The following is a 12,120-nucleotide window of genomic DNA, read 5'->3' as shown; positions in this document are numbered from 1 at the left end:
ACCTTTAAAAAAAGGTATGAGCATTTTTGATGGCGAATACTTTCTAGCAGAAATTTCATTTCATTTGCATGTCAAAAATACAGTTTTTGCTATGTGTTTCTTATGTCGATTGTAACACTTTTCGCTTAGCAATTATATTCACACATTTTACCGAATATTCTCTTTCTAATCGATTATTTAAATTTTGTTCCGGTAAGAAATGCAAACTGCATTATTGGTTTGCAGAGAAAAATTCCTATTTTAACTGTATTATCGATGCGAACCATTATCCCTTTCTAAAGGCCGGTATGTACATCTAACGAAATTTTCGCTATGCATAAGAAATTTATGGTTATATATACCAAAAAAAATTCCAAAAGACACTGTTATCGATTGTCTAAATTTGGTTCCCATAAGAAACTCATAGCAAAACTGTATTATTGACATACAACCCTCTCTAAAGGCCGGTATGTACATCTAACGAAATTTCCGCTATGCATAAGAAATTTATGGCTATATATGCCAACAAAAATTCCAAGAGACGCTGTTATCGATTGTTTACATTTGGTTCCCATAAGAAACTCATAACAAAACTGTATTATTGACATACAACAGAATTTTATTTCAAAAGCTGCATACTGGACTTAAAGCTTATGGTCTGGCATTAGAAAGATATAAAAGTTGACCATTAATCATTTGACTTTGAACCCCCTTTTGAAACATAACTGATCAGTGCTCCTCTAATCTCAATGAACAAAATATATTCGATTTAACAAATGTTTCACCATATTTATTTACTTTGTAAACATGTGCTAAGCATTTTTATTATTGCAAATCAATTAAGTTTTTGAAATAAAACTATCGGTGTTTTAAAAAAAAAAATATACATATATAATTTTTAATGAATAATTTATATTCACAAAAGCAAATCGAGATAAAACAATAAGTATTAAAAACAAAACAAACAAAACCACGATGACTACTTTAACTATTTTGTTCTTTTCATTAAAAAAAGAGTATAATTACAAAATCGTTTATAAAAAAATAAAGACAAAAAACTCTATTAGAAAACTAAGAGAAGAAATAATAAATAAATAAAAAATGTAAAAAAAATAAATACAATATTTTTGTTTTTTTTTGGTTCTTTAAACGGTGAAGGAGGGATTACGATTTCAAAGAGTAATCAGTCTCTTGATTCTTTGATATGTTGAGCACATACTTAAGTATAAAAATGTTTCTCGTGTTAAAGCAAAACGTCTCTATTTATCATAGAAATAATTTTCGGATTCAATGGGAAATTTCTCTCCCACTGCATTTTGTTGTCTCAATTTATCTTCAATCTCTTTCCATATAGAACTGCAAGAGCTAAGCAATTCCAAATTACCAATACAATACATGCCATGCTTGGCACGAGATAAAGCAACGCATATACGATTGGCTTGCTTTAAAAAGCCAATTTGTGGAATACTATTACTGCGTACCAGTGAAAGAATTACAATATTCGATTCCAAACCCTGGAAACTATCAACAGTGCAGGCCTTTAAAGACTGTAAGGCAAGGTGCTGTTGTAACTAAAAAAAAAAAAAAAAAAAACAAAGAAATACGATTTAATTCCACATTCCATTCATTATAAACTAAATTCATGGTCTTACCTGTTTCCTTATCATATCCACTTGCTTTGCATAAGGACTTAAAATTTGTATATCACCAACATCATATAAAGCATTTTGAACTAAATGTAATGCCAATTGCACAACTTGTGTCACTTCATAGGAATTGTAGAGTGATGAATCTTGTTCAGTCTTTGCCTCCGATTTTTTGTGAGTCATAAAGAATAGATTTGTAGACATTTGTCTTATGGCAGGATATTCACATACACTAACATCACTCTCTAAATCTTTATAAATGGTATTGCATAAAAGATGTGCGATTTTCGGATGCATTCGATATTGTGTCCGTAAGACCATGGGATTTGGATGAGTTTTGAATAGTCTTTCGAATAGTGATATGTTCATATGAGACATTTGCTGAAGTTGATAGTTTGAGGTATATGGTTGTAATTGTTGATGATCACCAATCATGATGACATGTTGGGTAAAGGGTGTCAAACAAGCCACAATATGGGATTCCAGAATTTCTGCAGCTTCTTCAAATATGACTGAAAAAAAAAAACAAAATAAAATTAATAATAGGATATGTCAGAGGTGTTCATTTAATTAATTAAGTCTTAAATAAATCCATAGGAAGATATTATTATCCAATATTACATTTGAAGATAATAGTTAAAAGTTGTCTACTCGTTGAACGGTGTTACCGGCGCTATAAATATGGGCCCCTTGAAAATATCTCCAAATCTAAAAAAATTATATGGCAAAAAACAACAGAAAATTTATATATTTTTTGGGGCAGTAATTTCATTTTATTTCTGGGGCCAATTTGCATTATATAATATTTCAAATGAAAATAAACTCCGATTTCCTTTTTGGGATTATGCTTCGTTTTCAAGTTTGGTAAATTTTTGCATTCATAGTTGGTGGCAACTATGTTGTTGTCTTTTGGGATTTTATCAATTTTTTGTTCTGTACCTTCTTTAACTAACTGGTATCCAGATCAAGAAACTGCGACTAGGATGGGGTGCATCCAGAGTGATCTGGTGTTTGGGTAGGTTTAAAAAAGTTGACGCGTTCATTTGGCCCTTGGTTACAGGTGGGAACACTTCAGCTACGCTGGTGTCAATTATTGATGGGTAGGAATTGAGGTGGCTGCATTTGCCTGATCTTAGTTGGAAGGTCTCATGCCCCCGATTCTATGGGTGGCGGTCTATATAATTTTTTTTATTTAACCAGATTTGGGCAGAGTGCAAAGACTGCTAACGAGATTCCCAAGATATTCGTACTCAGTAACACAAATTTATTTTTGTTTTCTTAAAACTTTTTATTTTGTCCATCAGTTCGTTTTCACACTGTCATTTAAAAAGATAAAATGAACCCTAATTTTATTTTGAGGTAAATTTGTATGCTTCAGTTACAATTTTTTCGGCCTTCTATTCATTGAAGCGTCACCCCACATATGTGGAGTTGTTACATTTACATTTTCATACCGCCGATGTTACCGTAGATTCGATTAGTTTGTCAGATTACCTCCTACATCCGATTTTACATTCTCCGAATGCCCAAAGAATATCTCTCGGAAGAGATGGCTTCAGAGACTACAGTAATCGCCGCTTTATAAGGTGCCTACTGGTCGGATTCCTATATTGATGCCTAGGTACTTTTCGATAAAACAGCGATACTCGCAGATGAATGCGAGGAGTAGAACGAAAGGGTGAAACAACACTCACACTTGAATAGAGCTCCTGGGGCAATGGCGGTTACGTTTACTGATCCGAAGAAATTTATCGTATATACACATGGTCATGGGTTCAAATTAGAGGTGTACATTTGATACGAAATTGTCGTGCCTGAGCGTGAGTCACGAAAATAATATCTTCGTAAATGTGCGTGAGTAACCAATTACCCTCACGTGAGTCACGTTATTTTTCGTGAGTCCTGACATATTCGTGCGTGAGTACAAATTTTCTTTTCGTGAGTGTGCGTGAGCGTAAGACCAATCAAACAATATCGTGCGTGAGTAAGATTTTTCCGCGTGAGTGTGCGTGAGTAAAATATTACTCACGTGCACACCTCTAGTTCAAACCTGGTTTCGAGCAAACACCAAAAAATTTTTCAGCGGTGGCTTATCCCTCGCTTTAATACCGGTGCCATTTCTGAGTGTTTCAGAGCTTCTTAAGTGGTTTCACCGCAATGTGGAACGCCTTTCGGACTCGGCTATAAAAAGGAGTTCCCTTGTCATTGAGGTAAACATAGAATCAGGTAGCACTCAGTGATAAGATAGAAAGAAGTTCACCACTGTGGTATCATAATAGACTGAATAGTCTAAGTGAGCCTGAAATATCGGGCTGCCACTACATTTGAGTAACAGCTCCTCCCGACCCAAGTAGAGAAATTTGGAGCCGCTGGGTGTATGCGTCATAGCAATTCCACTTTATGTGGATACTAATATCATCCCCACGTGAAGACATAAGAAAAAATATTGTCAGAGCCCATAGCGGTCATGCCATCTGTTCGTTTGCCCTATTTAACCTATTCACATCAGATCACTCTGTATCTCTATTCCCTTTTCCCCTGTTTTAAACAAAATCTCCCCCAGGGAATTTTTTTCTGTTCCCTTATTCTAAACCAACTTCGAAAATGGGAATCTCTTCCCTGGGGGAAAAATTGCAATTACGAGTACCAATATAACGACGACACATTTTGGGAATAATTCCCCTAAAAATTTCAAGGAAGTTGCAACCAAAATGCATCATTTCTCCGTAATATCAGGTCACAAATAAAAAGCAAAAAAAAAAAAAACAAGTACATACGGCCGTAAGTTCGGCCAGGCCGAATCTTATGTACCCTCCACCATGGATTGCGTAGAAACTTCTACGAAAGACTGCCATCCACGATCGAATTACTTGGGTTGTGGTAAAGGGTGATACGGTCAAAAGTTGGTCAATATAAACTTGACGTATTTCTTTCAATTTTGCATTTAAAAAAACCTGAACACCCCTCATTTTGAAGGTGTGTGTGTAGAATGTTGCTCCTATTTTGATTTTGGAATTCACTCTTCAGTTGTCAAAATGCCGTCCAAGCAAGAAGAGCAGCGTATCAAAATTTTGCTCGCGCATCGCGAAAATCCGAGATACTCGCACGCAAAACTGGCAAAATCGCTAGAAGTTGCCAAATCAACCGTTACAAATGTAATTAAAGTGTTTGGGGAACGTTTGTCGACAGCCAGGAAGTCTGGATCGGGGGGAAATCGAAAACCGGAAGCCGCTGAGACGACAAAGAGAGTTGCCGGTAGTTTCAAGCGAAACCCTAACCTCTCTCTCCGAGATGCCGCAAATAAGCTGGGTGTATCGTCTACAACCGTGCATCGAGCCAAAAAACGAGCCGGACTATCGACTTACAAGAAGGTAGTGACTCCAAATCGCGATGATAAACAAAATACGACGGCCAAAGCGCGATCCCGGAGGCTGTACGCGACGATGCTGACGAAGTTTGACTGCGTGGTAATGGACGACGAAACTTACGTCAAAGCCAACTACAAGCAGCTTCCGGGACAGAAGTTTTATACGGCAAAAGGAAGGGGAAAGGTAGCAGATACTTTCAAGCACATAAAACTGTCAAAGTTCGCGAAGAAATATCTGGTTTGGCAAGCCATCTGTACCTGTGGCTTGAAAAGCAGCATTTTCATAGCTTCCGGGACTGTCAACCAAGAAATTTACATGAAAGATTGTTTGAATAAACGTCTTCTGCCTTTCCTGAAGAAACACGGTTGTTCCGTACTGTTTTGGCCGGATTTGGCATCTTGCCATTACGGTAAAAAGGCCATGGAGTGGTACGCCGCCAACAACGTGCAGGTGGTTCCCAAGGACAAGAACCCTCCCAACACGCCAGAGCTCCGCCCAATTGAGAAATACTGGGCTATTGTCGAGCGGAACCTAAAGAAGACAAAAAAAAAACTGCTAAGGACGCGCAGCAGTTCAAGGCAAACTGGCTTTCTGCGGCGAACAAGGTGGACAAGGTGGCTGTACAAAATCTGATGGCAGGTGTCAAGCGTGAGGCCCGGCAATTCGTATTTGGAAAAGCGAAAGCCTAACTGAATATTTTTCCTGAATTTTATACTAATTGAACTTGAAAAAGAAATTTGATTTGATTTTTTAAATAAACGATTTCACCGATTTACACGCGTTTTCCCTTGACCGTATCTTAAAACTTCTTAACATAGTTTTCTAAATTGTGAGTTAGTCCATACGTGGTATATATTAGACAAAAAATTTATGTATAGGTAAGTCTACAAATAATTACGAATCGCCATGGACTTTGGCACGGTACGTAGAGAGCCAGAATTGAAATATGGGGGTCGCTTATATGGGAGCTATATAGAATTATGAACTTGATATGGATATATATAACTATTGATATATATAACTATAGACCGATATGGACCTAGTTAGGCATGGTTGTTAACGGCCATATACTAGCGCAATGTACCAAATTTCAACTGACTCGGATGAAATTTGCTCCTCCAAGAGGCTCCAAAACCAAATCTGGGGATCGGTTTATATGGGGGCTATATACGATTATGAACTGATATATATAATTATGGACTGATATGAACCAATTCCTGCATGGTTGTTGGCGCGATTTCAACAGACGGACGGACATGCTCAGATCGACTCAGAATTTCACCACGACCCAGAATATATATACTTTATGGGGTCTTAGAGCAATATTTCGATGTGATACAAACGGAATGACAAAGTTAATATGCCCCCATCCTATGGTGGAGGGTATAAAAATAAGAGAGTCGTGTCATGCACCAGAATGAAATGCATCTAGGTACCGAATCCTCATAATAATATAGACGTCTATTACGCTAAGAATTCCATGCGTGGCTTAATGAAATATTCCATTTTTCTTCTTCCTCAGCTACTATCATATATACGGCACTAAACTTTTTTCACGTTTTTCGATTTTACCTCAGCTTTTGCTTCAATGCAATACAATTTCAATTGAAAATTTATATTAAAATAATACAATTGAAGTAAAACAGTTGACTTTTTCTTGGCTAATTGGTAAAAAATTAAATTTATATGTTTTGATGTAAAGAAAATATATCTAATGTAGGATATCCTTATTCTTTTGCTGAAAACATTAAAAAAAAAAACCAAAAATTCGACTTATTCAAATTCGAAATGTGACTTCAATTATTATTTAACAAAAAAGGGATTCAATAAAATTTCCTTTTACAAATGTGAACTTACCAATTTTACTCTTCAACAAACGAAACAAAAAGTTTGTTTTTGCTGCACACGTCGTCGTCATGCCAATAATAGATTTCTCTCGGGCCACATAAAACTGAAACATGGTCTTCAGGGTCCTCAATTTTTCAGCAACTTCATCCAAATCATTTTGGGCTCGCAATATATGTTGATATGACTCATCCGTACCATCAAATTCACGATGTTTTAATTGTAACTTTTGAAAGGCATCTTTAAATTCATTGCTACACAAATAATAAAGACGTTTCAATTTTGGATTTATCAACGAATGTTCCACAACATCTTTGATATTATATTTGGCTATAAGAGGATCTCTGGTTTGACTGCCAAAACGTACAATGTTATCGGTGAACGATGATAACTTTATTAAAAATTTATCCAAAGATTCATTGGTGTAAGTGATTAGAATCAAGGGGGTTTCGGCATTTTCAATTAGAGTTTGAACGATTTTCACAGAAAGATGTGTTTTACCCGTTCCCGGTGGACCTTGTATAAGGGTGAATTCTTCTTTTAAAGCTCTTGAGAAAGCTTCCAATTGTGAGTTATTTAATTGTAAGATCTCATTGTTGGGTAATTCTGTTAGAGGATGAAATTTCTTGCCTCCACATTTATAGATAGTATCTTTAGTTAGATAACTGGGCGTTTGTGATTGACTATTGCCTTCAACTATATATTGTTGCATTGGAAAATCAGTGATGGTAAAATTTTTCAAATAATTGAATACATTATGGTATGGTTCGAAGAAAGCCGGTGATTCAAACATCAGTAAAGGTCTTCCATAGATATTACCAATATTATATTGCCTTGCTATTTCTATACCAATCTAAGAAAAGACCAAAATGCCATTATTATTATTATTTTTATAATTTTGAATTTGATTTTACTTACATAGCCCTCCTTTAAACAATCGGAACTGGTATATGTAACTGTGGCTAAAACGAGGTTATCGAAATCTCTCGTTGTAGTAAAACAAAGCAATGTTCCCGTTTTGATTTTCCACAATTTTTCTTGCATATCCCATGAGATCTGAGGCATTTCATTTTCTTCGGTATTCCTTTTTCTACCCAAAATATCAACAAATATTAATTCATGACGATTTGCATCCAAAAATTGTTCATTCAGAACTATGAAAACATCTTGGAAAATATGGAAATTTTCTGGTTTTCTATAATCAGTTGCCTTGGTATTTATAAATTTGGCACAATCTCTTAGAGGTGCTAGAAAATCTTCTTTAAGGAACTTCATATGTTTATGCAAATATTGATGAACATCGGATATGGTTCCATTCGATATTGATAGCTCTGATGAATTATCTTTAGGTGGGCTTAATAAATCCTCAATGGAAGGATATATATCATAGGGTTTCTCATTTTTTAGGGAATTTTTATTTAATGTCTCCTTCATACGACCCGTCAGACGTTTTCTTACTAATCTACATGGAGCTGTTGTATTATCACTCTTCTCCAAGATATTCAAAATATCTTTTACTATAGGATTATTATCGTCTTCATCGAAACTTTGTACTAATAATAATTCCATATCTTCAAGAAAATTGTGCATTCCTTTTTCATGTTTCCATACATCCTTGAATCGTTGACAAAATAGTTTGGCTACTATTAAACGATAATGATCGAGTAAGCAAGTATTTCTTCGTATGGCTTGTTTAAGATGTTTATGGAAACCGGGTAATTCAAGACGACATATGGCTGCCAAACAGGTGGTGTACAACAGAATCCTCTCTTGACTGTCATTGGGTTGTATTTGGTCTGAGTAAAAGTCGTTTTCCATTGTCTGTGTATATAGGAACAAGTCTAATGACGATAGTGCTGCAATTTTTCGTAATTCAGCTATGTTCACATTTTTCTTTTTGGTTTGTTGTAGTTTTTGCGATGAAGCTTTTATAGTGAGCTCCTTAATGTATGCATCTGTGAAAGAAAAATAGAAAATCTTTCATTAAACATATAGATGGGAAATGGAAATATTACTAGTAAGAATTAAACAAATCTATAAAGGCGATATACGTTGCCTTCTGGATATCCACCAGAAAATTTTTTGTAAACTATTACGTAGTTTTGTGACATTCATGTAATGTAACATAGGTAATTAACATATTACAGTGACTATGAGTTAAATTTGTAGAGCGCAACCGGCTACCGTGTTCGAAGACTTATCCATCGATGGGAATACGATGACCACCTTTTCTGGGATATACAATGAGTGATAAACAGAAGGGAACAACAAAAGGAAAGCATAAAGCGATTTTTTTACCATTAACGTACCGGCATACACTGGGAAAGAAAAAAATTCTCTTTTACCATTAATGAACACTGGGGAAGAAAGACAGTTCTCTTTCACAACTAACGTGCAGACACTGGAGGTCTAATAACAAAAACTGAACCGATAATATCAGTTCAAGGAATACACGTTATCCAAACCCAAAAATTTGTAAAATGTTGTTGTTGTAACAGTTTATTGTGATTTCATCCATTTTTATGTTATACGCTTTGATACTTCAGCTTGTAGCCAGATCGAGGAACTCTGCGACTAAGGCGGGGTGTGTCCAGAGTGATCTGGTGGTAAGTCGGGTTGGTTTAGCTGGACAAGAGAAAAGATGACGCGTGTCTTGTGGCTCTTGGCTGCAAATTGGACAGACGTCTGCTACGCTGCTATCAATCACTGATAGGTAGGAATTTAGGCAGCTGCACTTGCCTGATCTTAATTGGGCTAAAACTGCCCCAGCCTGCCGTGGGAAGACTACGAGATCAGGTAATTGGTATTCTTGATAATTTCGTTTAGATGTGGATCCCAAATACTGTCGATTTCCAACAATATTGCTATATGCATTTATTACAATAACCAACTTTCCGGCAATTTATTATTGACCTTTTCCATTGTACACATAACAATTGTTTGGCTGCCATACCCAATGTATTTGTCGGTTCCTTTATATGTTCTTCCATTCGCTTAGCTTGATTTGCTTCCACAGTCTTTTGCAAATCTCTCATCAGGTCCTCATCATCCTTATCAAACCAATCACAATCATCTGAGTCGGACATATTTACTTGTAAGGCAATTGAACCGTTTACTTTTATAAAACAAAATTTCTTTCTATTGTCGCAAACTAAGAAATAAAAATTTTTAGCCGGTGGACCTAAACTTCTCAATTTGTTTTTATTTTTAAGCTTAAGATAGGTCTAGTTGGCGATATCGTCATCGATGGTGGTATCGGAAAATGGGTGTTTGTTTAATCGTAATTTGACAGCTCTCTTCGATGGCAGTGTTGCCAGAAATATAAAAAATAATCTCAAGCGAAATCGTAAACAATAAACACAAGCACTGGAAAGCAGCTTATATTCAACGTAATTTCAATCATTTTTTTAAGGATTAAGGTGGGTATTAAGTTCGAGTTTAGCCGCTAAAAACGTAATTTTTTCACGATTACTTTTCTTTAATAATCCATTTTAAGGAATACAAACTTTGTGAAAATTTTCTTTGGGCTTTTCCCCATCAAGTTATAATAAAATTTGCAACAAATATGTATAATTTCATGCATTTTTCTTACTGATTTAGTTTTCACTTTAGCGATTTTAGCGGCTAAAGGTATGTACTATGTTCGCTTTTCGCGTTGAAATTTTCGTGGTTACTTTATTAAAACAGTTCAATATAAAGCAGACAAATCAACACAATTGATGCGTGGTTTCTTGTTCCTCTAGATTTCGGCAAGACTTTACAGGAATAAGTTTGTTTTTATTTATAATTTTGATTATTTAAGGAAAAGTAATCGCGAAAATAAAGTGGTTTTCAACTCGAAAACCGAACATAGTACCTACCCTAAACTCGAACTTAATACTCACCTTTAGGCTAAAATCAAGTTGAGAAATTTTTGAGAAAATCGCGTTTTCAACAAAAAAACAGGCATTACCCTCAATAGGAGAATTCACCGCCTTAGCATCAACTTTTCAATACATTAACAATAATTTCTCACATTGAAATCCACTTTAATCGGATTAGGCTAAAATCAAGTTGAGAAATTTTTGAGAAAATCGCGTTTTCTTTCTTTTCAATACATGAACAATAATTTCTCACATTGCAATCCACTTTAATCGGAGATATCGGAGATTTTGTTAAAGGCAGGCAATTTGCAAGGCCATTTGGATATACAGTGAAACCTCTCAAACTTGAACACTCTGGAAACCGGACACCTTCCAAATGTGGACAGTTGTCTGGGGACTTTTACTATAGGAACACATTAAAATTAACCTCTCAAAGCTGAACACCTCTCAAGTGTCCACCTTTCAGAGGTTTCTCTGTATAATCAACCCATTTTCAAACATTTCTTCAAAGAATTAGCATGGAATTCAATTTGAGAAATTTTTGAGAAAATCGCGGTCATAATGATGGCATAATGCTGGCATCAGCTCTTTAAATGCGAATATCGCATGTATAAAATAAGAGATCTAATTACCCAGCAAAAAAATTTGGAAGTTCTTCCAAAGGCACAACTTTAAAAGCACTTCCAGAAGATGTACTCCCAATGATGTTCTTTATTTTAACTACACAGGAAGTTCTTTTCGTTCAATTTTTTATACATGTTTTTTTTCATATTTTTAACTTTTTTTGTTTCAACTAGGTGTCGAAAAAAAATGCTAAATCCGATCTGAAAAATTGTGAATTTTTGAAAATATTTGAGATCAAACGTTTCAGACAAGCGTTAGAATCCATTAAAAATTATAAAAATTATTCGTTTAACAAAACATCACAGAATTTTTTAATTTACATCCTAAACATTGAATCCGGATCATACCTAAAGAAGTGATGCAACGGCTTTTGAAATGGAGGACTTCCGTCCTATGACAACCTCATGTTAATTTCATTGCTACTGCGTCAATTCTGCACCACTTCCGGATCCAAAAAGAACATTTTCATTACATTTTTGGCGACGCATTTTTTGCTGGGTAGTTAACCATTTACAGACAATATACGAAATACGAGTTACGAAATCAACTCATTAAATTTATATTTAACTTTAAATTTCTTCAGTCACAGAAAAAGAAGTATATACTACCGACGTCAACTAAAAAAATTTACCAATCTAATCAAAGCAATTAATTGATATAATCAATTTTTGCTTTAAGGTGAGTACTATGTTCGTATTTTTCACCAAAACACTAAATTAAAAGTACAAAAATCTATATGAAGACGATTATATTTTTATAAAGTCTTGTGAAATAATGAATGGAAAAGATCTAAGG

The 12,120-nt window shown here is 35.1% G+C and overlaps 1 protein-coding gene across 1 annotated transcript; it reads right to left on the bottom strand.

Moving 5' to 3' along the window:
• Positions 1-854: 854 nt before the first annotated feature.
• On the bottom strand, positions 855-10,080 carry LOC142225351 (NFX1-type zinc finger-containing protein 1). Its single transcript, XM_075295143.1, has 5 exons — positions 9,792-10,080; positions 7,757-8,793; positions 6,851-7,691; positions 1,632-2,137; positions 855-1,550 (listed from the first exon to the last, which is right to left on the bottom strand). Exons 1-5 carry the CDS (start codon positions 9,922-9,924, stop codon positions 1,239-1,241), a joined length of 2,829 nt encoding a protein of 942 aa, XP_075151258.1. The 5' UTR covers positions 9,925-10,080; the 3' UTR covers positions 855-1,238.
• Positions 10,081-12,120: the final 2,040 nt, after the last annotated feature.

This window comes from Haematobia irritans, chromosome 1, assembly GCF_050003625.1.
Source record: "Haematobia irritans isolate KBUSLIRL chromosome 1, ASM5000362v1, whole genome shotgun sequence".
Taxonomy (NCBI): Eukaryota; Metazoa; Arthropoda; class Insecta; order Diptera; family Muscidae; genus Haematobia; species Haematobia irritans.
Note: the sequence above shows the minus strand (reverse complement) of the source record. Positions and strands in the feature narration are given on the sequence as shown.